Genomic DNA, 14,731 nt, shown 5'->3' with positions numbered 1-14,731 from the left:
AATCAGTCAATTTCAACTTCTTGCAGGGAAAAAAAAGATCTCGCAAAGTTGGAATTGATTGATTGAACTTTTTAGTCCCACCCAGTCTGCCGTTACCACCGCAGCCACGCCCACCCAATGGGACACACCCACCCAATGGGACACGCCCACCTGGCACCTGACGATGCATAAGTGGGTTTTGGGTTGCAGTTTGGGCACTCGGTCTCTAAAAGGTTCGCCATCGCTGACCTAGATGATGGTAGACATTCATCTTAAACCATGGGTCATTTATCCACAGATTTACTAAATCTGTTTTTTTCTTTTTTTCCCCCCTTTTCTTTAATAATGTAAGCATGTAAGAACAATAATGTTCTTTTTTTGTTTTTTTATCACTCTTTAAGAAAAATGATTAAAGAATAATTTTTTTAAAAAAAACTTGTGGATTATTGAATGTATCGTTCAATTTTCACGCAAAGCAATAAGCATGAAATCTCTTTTGGAAAACTGCAAGACAGCATGCTAAATAAAACAACGTAAGCTATTAAGCTAAACTGGAGTCAGTCCCGCTTCCTAAATTATGGCTGCTTAAATAGCAACAGTACACAGCTCATTCCCAGCTTCTTCGTGGGAGGAAACGCAACACTGCTCCATAATGAAAGTGCACACACGTCTTTACAAAAACCAAAATAATTTTTATTCACTTTTTGCAGATGTCCGTCTCGACAAGACAATTTGCAAACATGCTAAGGCTATAAAATGTCCACCTGGACAAAAAACAAACAAATCAACAAACATGCAGTGCTGACCGATCGAAACAGCTATTACAAGACCGACCACGCCCGTCTGGGCTACTGGTCCCATACAACACAGATGGTGTACAGTAACCATGGTAACGTACAACACAACAGGACCAGCAACCTGAGGTAGGTCTCTTTACAATTAGAAAACAAAATTCCCTACACCAGTAGTGTCAAAACCCGATCAGGTGCCTGCTAAAAGCTGCAAGATGTTGAGGATGTCATAATTTCCATTAACGAGGAGGCAAGAGGAAAATTTTGTGCACATACAGAGTCAGGTGAATGAACAACGGTTTTAAAAATATCAAAGCATCTGGAGAACTTTCCAAAACAAACGCTAATTTATCTCGAAACGCCTGCAACTCGGCAGAGAAACGCTGTCGGAAGTAGAAGGGTCCAGCCTAAAAAAAAGATTTGCTTGCTCTAGCTTGGGAATAATGCTATATACCAGGGAAGGGTGGTGGTGGTGGTGGGGAAAAATCCGCAAAAGATTTGTGGACTTCAACTCCCAGAATTTACTAGCCAGCCACGCTGGCTAGGGAATTCTGGGAGTTTGAAGTCCACAAGTTTTAAAGTTTGGAGACCACCTGGTATACGCTGTAGAGAGGTGCTTTTGCACAGCAAAATGGGAGCGGCTTGACTGTGCGTTGGATGCAACATCAGCCAAACAACTGACAGTGTCATTGTGTGCACCCAGGTGAATGCACTGGGTTCAAAGGTACCTGAGTTTTGTGGTGGCTGTTCGCTTCCGGCTACAGTTGAGGATTCGCTAACGAAATCACCATGGGGAGGGGGGGGGAAGAACGTTAAACCCCTCCAGGGCCCAGTACCACGAGAAACCGTGGCTTCTATCTGACAATTGTCAAGGACCTTGATTGCCCTTGTCAGGGCCCACGTGCCTTACGTAGGTCGGTGAAAAAGGGGAGACGGAGGGAAGAGTTACACAAAACTTTCACTTCCGCCCTGGCAAGTTTGGAAAAAAACAAAAAAAACCTCAGCACCAGGGAGAGTCCAGTGCAGCCTGGCCCAAGCCAGATTCCCCAACCCCCACTAAAACGGTACACCCCTCCCCAAAAAAATTAAAAATAAAAGGATAGAAAAGAATTTGCACTGGTATTAACCACAGCGCTCATTTTAATATAAAATAAACAGCTTACATTTCCACTGTAAATATAGGCTATGTACAGAATTCTGTTGTAGATATAGCTACATGTATAAAGCTTCAATATAGACCTCTGGATTACATTTATAATAATAAGGTGGCTCCCTCTGAGCCATTTTTGCAAGAGTGCATTTAATAGCAAAAAAAAAAAAAAAATTAGTTAAGAAGACTACGAAATAAATACCATAATAAAAACCGTGACGAATCTTCCTTACAGTACTCTATATTTTTTTTTCTAAAAAAAGAGAGGGAGAGAACTCGATCCTGACCCACGATCCTTAAAAAAAATTAAAAGGTGAAAAGACAACCTGCTCGAAAGACATGAAAAAAATATGGAGGGAGGAACGTCCCTGCCACAGGCAGAGGAGGATTAACGCTCCGTGTTATTAAAGTGACTTTGCCCTGAATTTTTTTTAGCCCTTGACTGCAACCTTGTTGTCTGCAGCCGCAAACATGGCAGAGAAGCGGGAATTTTCATTGGACAGGAGAGCCGACGGCGTGTCAAATTCCGTCACCTGAAACAAAAGGGAAGAGAAAGCGCATGAAGTGCAATGCACCCACGGGGGGGGGGGCAAATACAGGCAGCCCTCGACTTAACGGCCGCAGCTGAGCCCCCAAATTTGTGTTTGATCAGCGAGCCGTCGGTTAAGTGAGTCTTGCCCCATTTTACCCGCTTTCTTGCCACATTCGTGAATCTTGACTTCCCACGCTGCACTTGGCTTGTCGGAAGGTCGCCAAAGGGGATCACGTGACCCCGGGGGACGCTGCCACCGTCATAAATATGAGTCAGTTGCCAAGCGTCTGAATTATTGACTGTGATGGTGGGAGGCTGCAACGGTCGTAAGGGTGAAAACTGGCATTTTCCAGTGCCCTTGTAGGAGTTACTGAATGGACTGTTGTAAGTCGAGGACCACCTGTAGCATCACCGTTGAAAAAGGGGACCCAAAGATATCCTGTTCCTTTATTTTAGATAAAGGATTAGAGTTCCTTTAGAGTGACACAATGGCTGTCTTCCAATATCTCAGGGGCTGCCCCAAAGAAGTGGGAGTCAAGCTGTTCTCCAAAGCACCTGAAGGCAGGACAAGAAGCAACGGGTAGAAACTAATCAAGGAGAGAAGCAACCTAGAACTAAGGAGAAACTTCCTGACAGTGAGAACAATTAATCAGTGGAACAACCTGCCTCCAGAAGCAGTAAATGCTCCAACACTGGAAGTTTTTAAGAAGAGACTGAATAGCCATTTCTCCGAAATGGTATAAGGCAGGGGTCCCCAACTCAGCCCGCGCCCCAATACCGGGCCTAGTCGGAACTAGGCCCTGCGAGCAGACAGGCGGGCGCAACTTGATTTGCATGAGCAGTGGCCCGGCGCAGGTACATGCACGCAGCTCAACTTGTGCAAGAGTGCACTCACGTGCTGGCCTGCCACTTGCACAAGTGGAGCTTTGCGTGCGTGCATGCGCCAATCCACCGCTTGCAAGGGCCGGTTCTCCTCTTCCCCCCCCCCAGCCAGGTTGCCAAGCTGCAAAGGTGGTATGGGGTTTCCTGCCTGAGCAGGGGGTTGGACTAGAACAGTGGTTCTCAACATGTGGGTTGGGACCCCATTTGGGGTCGAACGACCATTTCACGGGGGTCGCCAAACAAGGCTGTCCGCCATTTTTCCCCCCTTTTCTTTGGCCACGCCCCTGGCACCCGGTGATGTATAAGTGGTTGGGGGTCACCACAACATGGGGAAATGTATTATGGGGTCGCGGCATTAGAAAGGTTGAGAACCAGTGGACTAGAACAAGGGTCCCCAACCCCCGGTCCGTGGATCAGTACCGGTCTGCGCCATGCCAGCAACCAGTCCGCACAAACAAGCAAAGCCCCATCCGCGGGATGCAGGCAGCACACAAAAACCACGCACTCTCCAGTCCCCGGAAAAACCTCTCTCCACGGAACCGGTCCCCGATGCCCAAAAGAGCCGAGGTGGCGCAGCAGTTAGAGTGCAGTACTGCAGGCCACTTTAGCTGACTGTGTTCAGCAGGTCAGCGGTTCAAATCTCACCGGCTCAAGGTTGACTCAGCCTTCCATCCTTCCGGGGTAGGTAAAATGAGGACCCAGATTGTTGGGGACAATATAAATATATATATATATATATATACATTGCTTACTGATGTACACCGCTTAGAGAGTGCTTGCACTTATAGCGGTATATAAGTCTCATAAATAAATAAATAAAAGTTTGGGGACCTCTGTAGTAGAAGACCTCCAAGGTTCCCTTCCCTTCTTCTCTTATTCTGTTATCTTGGAAGAAAGCAATGGCTAATCCTTTCCAGGCTCCAAAAGCCAAGAAAGATTAGTGATTCTTCCAAGCCGATGTCCTTATTATTCCTCACTTATAGACAGAATCTCGACAAACCAAAGCAAACTACCAGCCACATAAAACGTGCACCGTGGAACTGTTAAAGAGGAGTGTCTTCATCCTCTTTCTCTCACACAAGCTATCAGATCCCTTCTGGAAATCCAGACTACATTCGAGCACATTATTTCCATAATGTTGCCATGAGAACTAGGAGGACGTACCCATAAGGCACTACGATTTGTCTGAATAACAGTATAACAGTTGGAGAGGACCTTGGAGGTCTTCAGTCAAATGGTTGCCCAGTCTCTTATTCAAAACTTCCAGTGTTGGAGGCACCCACAACTTCTAGAGGCAAGTTGTTCCACTGATTAATTGTTCTCACGGATGGGAAATTTCTCCTTCTTTCTAGGTTGCTTCTCTCCTTGATCAGTTCCCATCCGTTGCTTCTTGTCTTGCCTTCAGGCGCTTTGGAGAATGGCTTGACTCCCTCTTCTTTGGGGCAGCCCCTGAGATACTGGAAGACGGCTATCATGTCCCCCCTCGTCCTTCTTTTCATTAAACTAGACCCATGATGGTGAACCTATGGCACGGGTGCCAGAGGCGGCACTCAGAGCTGACTCTGTGGGCACGCACGCCATCACCCCAGTCCTAGGCCTTCAGTTGGGTTTTATAAAACCTTTTCGCTTTAGGCCTCCACCACCGTGTACAAAAAAAAAAAAAAAAAGTTCAATCAATCAGTCAATTTCAACTTCTTGCACAAAAAAAAAAAAAGATCTTGCAAAGTTGGGATTGATTGAACTTTTTAGTCCCACCCAGTCTGCTGTTACCACCGCAGTCACGCCCACCCAATGGGCCACACCCACCTCGCACCTGATGATACATAAGTGGGTTTTGGGTTGTAGTTTGGGCACTCGGTCTCTAAAAGGTTCGCCATCACTGCCCTAGACAAACCCAATTCCAGCAAATGTTCTTTGTATGTTTTGGCCTCCAGTCCCCTGATCATCTGTGTTGCTCTTCTCTGCACTCTTTCCACAGTCTCGACATCTTTTTTATATTGTGGCGACCAAATAATTCTCGGGAAAGTTATCATTTTAGAAACGTCTTGGCTAAGACCTTGTTTACATTACAAACAAGGAAGATACTTCATTGCTTGGCTGACTATGAATTGACATTTTACGAGAGCTGCCGAGTTTTGCTACCCAGTGAGCGGCTCCCGGCTCCATGGTAATTTTTAGAAGAAAAAGAAGTTGGCAACTGGCTTACCTGTCCTTGCGTCAGTACCATAATCCGGTCAGAGCCCAGAACTGTATGCAGACGATGAGCGATTGTCAGCATGGTGCAGTCTGCAAAGGCTTCTCTGATTGTCTCTTGGATCAGTAAATCGGTCTCGGTGTCCATAGCGGCCGTCGCTTCATCCAGGATTAAGATCTGTGGAACAACCGCATGAGCTTCATTAAAAACGTAGCAATCAACTCTTTCCCTGGGCTTCCATTAGGACTGAAAGATAGCGTGACACAAAATGAAACACCTACAATGTTGAAAGTATAAGCAAAGGGGCTGAGGGTGTGCGGGTGGGGTCGTAGAATACAGCTCTTCTCATTTGTCTAATAAAAGCTCAGCTGTCCTGCATTAACCTTGGTCATCCTGGAATAATAGTAAGACCTGGAATCTTTGTTTGTCTAATGAAAGCTCAGCTGTCCTGCATCAACCTCGGTCAGCCTGGAATAATAATAAGACCTTAATAATAATAAGGCAGCTGACAATTTCCCAATTTTGGCTAGTTTAAAGCATGTGGACTTCAAATCCCAGAATTCCCTATCCTGCAGGTATGGAGTTCAATACCCAGGATTTCCCAAACAGCACGTATGGAGCTCCGTGTGTTCATTTTATCCATTTCGTTCTCAGTTTTAATGTTTTAACTTTCAGCCGCCCAGACGTTTTTGACCTTTTAATTGTTTTACACTGTTTATTTATTTACTATTGCAGGGATGGGCAACCTTGGCTCTTTTATGACTTGTGGACTTCAACTCTCAGAATTCCTGAGCCAGCATGGGGAAACTATGGCCCCTTCATGACTGGTGAACTTCAACTCCCAGAATTCCTGAGCCAGCATGGCTCAGCTTGGAAACCTCTCCCTTTCCCCTCAGCATGGCTGGCTCAGGAATTCTGGGAGTTGAAGTCCACGAGTCATAAAAGAGCCAAGGTTGCTTACCCTGATTTAGTTCATGGTGTTGCCAACGTAACTCGACTGTATAGGAGTAGTCTTCAACTTACGATCCAACTGGGCCCAAAATTTCTGCTGCTAAGTGAAGCAGTTGTTAAGTGAATTTTGCCCCATTTTACCACCTTTCTTACCCTGGTTCTTAAGTGAATCACTGCAGTTGTTAAGTGAGTAACATGGGTGTGAAGTGAATCGGGCTTCCCCCAATTGACTTTGCTGGTCAGAAGGTCGCAAAAGAGGGGAATCACGTGACCCCAGGGGACGCTGCGGCCGTCATAAATATGAATCAGTTCCCAAGCGTCTGAATTTTGATTATGTCACCGTGGGGATGCTGCAACAGTCGTTAAGTGTGAAAACTGGTCATAAGTCACTTTGTTCAATCCCGTTCAATCCCGTTCAATCCTGTCAAATGAACTGTTGCAATTCGAGGACTGCCTCTATAGAATAAATTCACGGTAATATAAGCTTGCATGGTGGACTGGGGACTGTTGTACAAATGCATTTGCTTTCAAGTGCTATAAAACATTTTTCTGCTCATACTGCTGTGTCAAATAGTCGGTTCCATACGTACTGTCAACACTGCTAAACATCGGATGTTTTGCACTGACAACAGATGGAAATGTAGCCATCTTTTTTTTCCCTTTCACTTTTAGAGTTAGATGATGCTGGAAGGGAGGGAGGATGTGAATGAGAGTCCAGCTAGATATAACAACACTAAACTTAGCTTGAGAATCAAGGTTATTGAGCCCAGAGCTGATAAAGAATTGGCCCCGCTTCAAGCTAATTGGGGAATGTGATTTATGACTGTTAATTGGAGGAGGGAATTGTGCTTTAATATTAATACTATGTGCCCAGGGGAGAGGAATTCAGTTTTTGGCTTGATTATGTAGTGCCGATATTATGCTACTCGAATAAAAGATTCTTTAAGGTAAACAATGCCTCGAAGTTCTTTTGAAGAGTTTCATCTGTCGGAATGAAGTTGAAACTCAAGTACTTTGGCCACCTAATGAGAAGGAAGGATTCACTGGAGAAGAGCCTAATGCTGGGAAAGATTGAGGGCAATAGAAGAAGGGGACGACAGAGAATGAGATGGCTGGATGGAGTCACTGAAGCAGTAGGTGTCAATTTAAATGGACTCCAGAAGATGGTAGAGGACAGGAAGACCTGGAGGAACGTTGTCCATGGGGTCGCGATGGGTCGGACACGACTTCGCAATTAACAACAAATCTGTCGGAACCGTGACACGTACGTGTGAGGGAATCCTTCCTTTTGCAAAAGCCTAGTGCAAACGTTAATTGTCTTTTGCTTCTTTTACAAAAGTGCCCAGAACATTCTTCCCATTCTCCTGTTGGACTGGCTCCCCATATTTAGGGTTGTATCAAACCAACATTAATCGTAGGCCAGGAATGAATCCTGTAGCATGTACGAGTGCCCTGCGCCTTTCCCTGAATACATACAATCCTTCTGATTTAAATTAAGAAAACAAAACTTAGGACAACGGGGACCATTTTAAGACAACTCTCTGCTGCAATCGTCTTTCTCCAGAATTGCTCTCTACCCTTCAAGGACCCAGAGAAATTTTGAAAGAGTAAAGCCAGGAAAAACAATATGTAAGTGAGCTATACTAAAGAACATCCCCCCTACCCCCAACGCGGACACACACACCCCACAAAGTTTTGAAATTTTGCCTAGAGAACCTTCAGAAAAGCTGAACAGTTTTTCCTCCTGGATCGGTAGAAGAAATCAACCTGAGTCCTTGGAACAAAGTCGAAACAAACTACGGGAAATTGTTTTTCCAGGTTGGATTTCAGAACAGGGTTCTCGAGTAGCAGAAACCTCCTACACAAAACTCACCTTGCAACGACGCAACAAGGCTCTGGCGATGCAAAGCAACTGCCTCTCCCCAACAGAGAAATTTTCCCCATTGTCCATCACTTCGGATTCAAGTTTCATGGGCAGCTGAGAAATCTAAATGAAAACAAAGCAATGGAAGAAGGTCAAATGCATGGTTCTAAGCCAGAGGTGGTGGGCTGGCTCAGGAATTCTGGGAGTTGAAGCCCACAAGTCATAAAGGGACCATCGTTCCCCACCCCTGCTCTAAGCCAAGGTCTCCAAACTTAGCAAATAATAATAATAATAATAATAATAATAATAACAACAACAACAATTGTCGATAAGAAAGAAAGACAAAAAAAGTCTGGATAGTGGATGTGGCAGTGCCTGGAGACAGCAGAATAGAAGAGAAAGAGCTGGAGAAGATCACAAAATACAAAGACCTACAAATAGAAATAGAAAGACTGTGGCAAAAGCAATCAAGGGTAGTACCAATAGTCATAGGCTCCTTGGGTGCAATCCCAAAACAACTGGAGCACCACTTGAACACCATTGGCATTGACAAATTCGCTATTAGTCAATTGCAAAAGGTGGCCTTATTAGGAACTGCTTCCATCCTGCGACGATATCTGTAATACATCAAACATCCACATCTACCTATCCCAGGTCCTGGGTAAGGACTCGATAGGTAGACAAAATGCCAAATCCAGTCTGAACATCTGGCTGACTGTGCGATGATTCATAATAATAATGATGATAAATAACAACAACAGAAACAACAACAAAAATAATAATAAAAGTTGGAAGGGACCTTGGAGGTCATCTAGTCCAACCCCCTGTTCAGGCAGGAAATCCTATACCATTTCAGACAAATGGCTGTCCAGTCTCTTCTTAAAAACTTTGTTGGAGCATTCACCGCTTCTGGAGGCAGGTAGTTCCACTGGTTAATTGTTCTCACTGTCAGGAAGTTTCCCCTTAGTTCTAGGTTGCTTCTCTCCTTGATTAGATTCCATCTGTTGCTTCTTGTCCTGCCTTCAGGCGCTTTGGAGAATAGCTTGACTCCCTCTTCTTTATGGCAGCCCCTGAGATATTGGAAGACTGCTATCATGTCCCCCTCATCCTTCTCTTCATTAAACTGGACATACCCGATTCCAGCCACCGTTCCTCATATGCTTTAGCCTCCAGGCCCCTAATCATCTTCGTTGCTCTTCTCTGCACTCTATTTAGAGTCTCAACATCTTTTTTACATCGTGCCCACCAAAACTACATGCAATAGCCTTAACAAGGCCATGTAAAGTGGTATTAACACTTCAAGTGATCTTGAGTTCTTCCCTCTGTTAATGCAGCTTAGCACTGTGTTGGCTTTTTTTGGCAGCTGCAGCAGACGGCTGGCTCACTGCTGGCTGTTAAGACTTGTGGACTTCAACTCCCGGAATTTCCCAACCAACATGTCTGGCTGAGGGATTCTGGGAGTTGAAATCCACAAGTCATAAAAGGGCCAAGTTTGAAGACCCCTGCTCTAGAGTGTAAACATACGCAACGTTTGACCTGATACGTCACCAGAAGTGAAAGTGATTCCTGATAATGAAGGTTTCAGCCCCAATGATTTTTAACCCAGGCCTTTTAAAGAGATATGTTTATTACTTGGAAATATAGGTAGTCCTCAACTTAACGACCACAACTGAGCCCAAAATTTCGGTTGCGTAACAAGGCAGATGTTAAGTGAACGTTGTCCCATTTTACGACCTTTGTCGCCACGATTCTTGAGTGAATCACTGTGCTTGTTAAGCTAGTAACTCGGCTGTTCAGTGAATCTTGCTTCCCCGTGGACTTTGCTTGTCAGAACGTCGCAAAAGGGGGTCACGGGACCCCCGGGGACACTTCAATCGTCATAAATATGAGTCAGTTGCCAAGCGTCTGAATTCTGAACATGTGACCATGGGGATGCTGCAACGGTCGTTAAGCATGAAAAGCGGTCATAAGTCACCTTTATCAGTGCTGTTGTAACATCGAACGGTCACTAAAGGAACTTTTGTAAGCTGAGGACAAGCTGCAGAAAGAAAAGTCAACAAGAGTCAACAACAACAAAAACCGCCCAGAGTCCCTTTATAGGAGAGATGGGCGGCCTAAAAATTTAATCCATAAAAGTAAATAAATTAAAAATAAACTATCTGCAGATTCTTGATTCCGTCCCTTCTCCTCCTCTTCCAGCCTGTGGAAGGTACAGATAGTCCTCATCGGATGACCACAATCGGGACTGGAACTTCCATAGCTAAGTCGTTAAGTGAGTCGCGCCCATTTTGCAATCTTTTTGCCATGATTGTTAAGCAAATCCAGCTTCTTCCACCGATTTGGTTTGTCGGAAACCAGCTGAGAAATTGAGATCACGGGACGCCGGGAAGCTGCAACCATTGTTAAAAAACCTGCCTGTTGCCACACATCCAAGTCACGATCACATGAGCACGGGGATGCTGTGAAGGTCATATGTACGACGACCAGTATATAAGCCACTCTTTTTCAGCTCCGTAGTGACTTTAAGTAGTTGCTAAGTGACTGTTGTGATTCCGTGCCGTCTGTGCTCCCAACAGCTGAGTCTGAGGAATCTGAGGAGGTGGAGGAGGAGGCATCTGAAGGGCCATCAGGGGCAGAGGGAGGCTCTGATGAATTACAGGACTCACGGTTTGATGCAGAGCCTGAGCCCTCCAGTCGTGTTCCTGATGAAGCTCAGCTGTGTGAGGAGAATGAGTCAGACTTGGAGGACTCAAACCTGATGGACATGCTAATTGATGCTCGCACATGTCGTCAATTAGCTAGAGTAAATCAGCAGTCAATACGGCAACTCCAGAGTAAAAGGAGAAGGCACTGAGAGGCAACGCCTTGGGACTGCTGTATAAAAAGAGGAGGTGTGGGCAGTGCTGGTTGCTGAAGGCAACCGTTTGCAAAATACTTCTTTGGATCCTGGTCTATTCGTCTTGCTTGTGACTACTCTTCTGTTTGCATCGTGTTTCCTGTGGACTATTTCCTTCCTTTGGATTGAGTTTTGCTGTTTGTGTTTTGGACTATTTGGCAGGTTTGTCACCTATATTAAAAGGGGTTTGTTTTGTTTTAAAGTCTCCAGCCTATTTTATCAACAGGGGTTTGGTCCTTGTGCCTTTAACAAGGACGGCTATAGGCTGGGATAGAACAGTGACTGACTATCTGTGTTCCCTGAAGAGCCCAGCAGTTTTCTGTGGAAAAGTGCAGTGATAGCCACAATGGAGCAGCAGAACAGAAAGGAAATTTAACTCCCGGTTCTTGTACTTACGCAGTCTTTCATGTGAGTCCTTTCCAAAGTCTCCCAGATCTGCTCCTCGCTGTACTGTGTGAAAGGGTCCAAATTGGATCTGAAGAAGCCAAAATGTAACAGCAAATCACTAACCGTTTCCATCAAAATAGATATAATCCACGGGAAACTTAAGCCCTTTTTCAAGGGCAATTCCGTCTTGTAAGGCAATGGTCTTCAAGCTTGGCAACTTTAAGACTTGTGGACTTCAACTCCCAGAATTCCTCAGCCAGCCCTGCATTCTGGGAGTTGAAGTCCACAAGTCTTTAAAGTTGCCAAGTTTGAAGACCCCTGTTGTAAGGAGTGAGCAGGAGAAGCAGGAGCAGAACGGTTAGCTGAATTATTGACGGACTTCGACTGGAATGGCGCACACTGAGCACACACACAGAATAGAGAATTCTGGGAATTGAAGTCCACACAGACCTTAAAAAGCTGAGAAATACCTGTTGTATAAACCCTGCCACCCCCGTTTGTAAACAAGAACTCCAGACAGTCCTTGAGCTTACGGCCACAATGGAGCCCAAAATTTATGTTGTTGAGAGAGACATGCTGCTAGTTGAGTTTTGCCCCATCTTATGGCCGTTCTTTGCCGCAGTTGTTTAAGTGAAACGTTGCGGTTTTGTTAAGTTAGCCACACGTTGGCTAAGCGAATCTGGCAAAGGTTGCAAAAGGGGATCACGTGACCCCGGGACACTGCAACCTGTAAACGTGAACCAGTTGCCAAGGGTCTGGATTTTGATCAGGTGACCTTGGGGAAGTCTGCAAGGCTTGTGTGAAAAAAGGTCGTTTTAAAGTCACTTTTTTTTTTCAGGGCCGTTGGAATTTTGAATGGTCACAAAATGAACCCTTGTAAGTTGAGGACTGCCTGTAAGGGCCAGGCAATAAAGTGGATCCACTTTGGTCTAGCAAATTGCGGCTTAGCACAATCTGTGAAGCCAGTTTCAGAATTATATTTCCCAGTAAACTCATTTTCATTATGACTAACCGGAGGCAATCCCTTCTTCCTCTCCCTCTTTCCTCTCCCTCTTTCCTCCTCCCTCTCCCTTCCTCTCTCTCCTCCTCTTTCTTCTCTCCCATCCTCTCTCCTTCTCCCTCTCCTTTCTCTCCCTCTCTCCCTTCCTCTTTCTCCTTCTCTCCCTTTCTCTTTTTCTCTCCCATCTCTCTCCCATCCTCTCTCCTTCTCCCTCCTTTCTCTCCCTCCCTTCCTCTTTCTCCTTCTCTCCCTTTCTCTTTTTCTCTCCCATCTCTCTCCCATCCTCTCTCCTTCTCCCTCCTTTCTCTCCCTCTCTCCCTTCCTCTTTCTCCTTCTCTCCCTTTCTCTTTTTCTCTCCCATCCTCTCTCCTTCTCCCTCCTTTCTCTCCCTCTCTCCCTTCCTCTTTCTCCTTCTCTCCCTTTCTCTTTTTCTCTCTCCCATCTTCTCTCTCCTTCTCCCTCCCTCTCTCCCTCCCTCCCTTCCTTTCTCCTCCCTCTTTCTCTTTTCCTCTCCCCATCTTCTCGCTCTCCTTCTCCTTCTCTCCCTTTCTCTCCCTCTCTCCCTTTCTTTCTCCTTCTCTCTCTCTCCCTTTCTCTCTTCTTCTCTCCCCCTCTCTCCCATCCTCTCTCCCTTTCCCTCTCTCTCTTCCTCTCCTCCCTCCCTCTCTCCTTCTCTCCCTTTCTCTTTTTCTCTCCCTCTCTTTCTTTCTCTCCCTTTCTCTCCCTTCCTCTCTCTTCCCGCCTTTTCTCCCTCTCTTTCTCTCCCTCTTTCTCTCTTTCTCTTTCTTTCTCTCCCTCTCCATCCCTCCCTCCTTCCCTCTGTCTCTCTCTCACTTGCTTTGCGGTTATACCAACCTCACAGTGCCACTGAAGAGGACTGGCTCCTGGGGGATTATGGAAAGCTTGCTCCGAAGATCTGCCAAGCCGATGTCGCTGATTTTCACTCCGTCAATTTTAATGCAGCCCCCCGAGAGCTCCACCAGGCGAAAGAGAGCCATCCCTAAGGAGGATTTTCCTGGGGGAAAGAAAACAAGGGAAATCGCCATCAGCTGCCATATTGAGGAACGTGCAAGGCTGGCCTATCTGCTCTCGCAGGAGCTCTTTAGCGGCTGCTTGAAAAAAAAAATGGCAGAAGCGTGTTAAAGAGAGATTCAATCTGGAAGGAAGGAGAAATTTTCTGACATTCGGAACAGTGGAATGCAGGCAGTCCTCAACTTAAAGACCCGTTCATTTAGTGACTGTTCGAAATTACGGCGGCAGTGAAAAAAGTGATTTATGACCCTTTTTTCACACTTGCAGCCGTGGCGGCATCCCCCATGGTCACGTGATCCAAATTCGGACGCTTGTCAACGGACTCGTATTTATGTCGGCCGCAGCATCCCGGGGGTGTCACGTGATCCCCTTTTGCGACCTTCTGACAACCAGGTTCCTAACTTAACAACTGCAATGCAAAGAGAAAGAAGAAGAAGAAGAAAAAAACCCACACCCGGGATCCATGATTATGCAGGAGTCTGGAGTCTACACACACTGGCATAGTGGAAGAAGTAATTGCTCTGTGGCCAGAGAAGACCAGACCCTCCTTTCTTATCCTACAATGACACTTCTACGAAAACAGTCGCTAAGTGCACACTCAGCACAGAGAAGGTGGTGCAGGTAGCTCTCCACTTGCACCCGTAATGGTTGTTAAGTCGTGATGGCCGTAAACCGGGTCACCCACGTGACTGACCCAATGTTAACAGAAACATAGAAAGCTGAGGGCAGAAAAAGGACCCAGCGGTCCACCGAGTCTGTCGTTTTGAGTTCAGAACCAGGTTGTAAGGGGAAGTCTGCCATAACGTCAGTCGTAAGTCCAGGACGACCTGTAGTCACCCGGAAGGCCCATTTGCTGACAGCATTATAATGCCCTGTGACATCTAGACCAGTGATGGTGAACCTTTTAGAGGCCGAGTGCCCAAACTGCAACCCAAAACCCACTTATGTAATGCCGGGGGCCAGGTGGGTGGGGCCCACTGGGTGGGCGTGGCTGTGGTGGTCATGGCAGACTGGGTGGGTGTGGCCAAGGTGGGCGTGATCACCTCGATGTTGTCGTGGGGAGCGACGTCTGT

General features: G+C 46.0%; 1 protein-coding gene across 4 annotated transcripts in view; it reads right to left on the bottom strand.

Moving 5' to 3' along the window:
• Positions 1 to 650: 650 nt before the first annotated feature.
• Positions 651 to 14,731, bottom strand: part of ABCC5 (ATP binding cassette subfamily C member 5) — an 80,998-nt gene continuing 66,917 nt past the window's right edge. For all 4 annotated transcript variants that reach the window (XM_039347214.1, XM_039347216.1, XM_039347215.1 and 1 more), the window contains 5 exons: positions 13,482 to 13,641; positions 11,636 to 11,714; positions 8,353 to 8,466; positions 5,541 to 5,705; positions 651 to 2,453 (listed from right to left, as the gene is read on the bottom strand). In XM_039347214.1, the coding sequence (XP_039203148.1) occupies positions 2,352 to 2,453; positions 5,541 to 5,705; positions 8,353 to 8,466; positions 11,636 to 11,714; positions 13,482 to 13,641 (620 nt within the window). In that variant the 3' untranslated portion in view covers positions 651 to 2,351. The remainder of the gene's footprint in view (positions 2,454 to 5,540; positions 5,706 to 8,352; positions 8,467 to 11,635; positions 11,715 to 13,481; positions 13,642 to 14,731) is intronic.

This window comes from Crotalus tigris, unplaced genomic scaffold, assembly GCF_016545835.1.
Source record: "Crotalus tigris isolate CLP2741 ecotype Arizona unplaced genomic scaffold, ASM1654583v1 scf7180000018055.714482, whole genome shotgun sequence".
In the NCBI taxonomy this organism is placed as follows: domain Eukaryota; kingdom Metazoa; phylum Chordata; class Lepidosauria; order Squamata; family Viperidae; genus Crotalus; species Crotalus tigris.
Note: the sequence above shows the minus strand (reverse complement) of the source record. Positions and strands in the feature narration are given on the sequence as shown.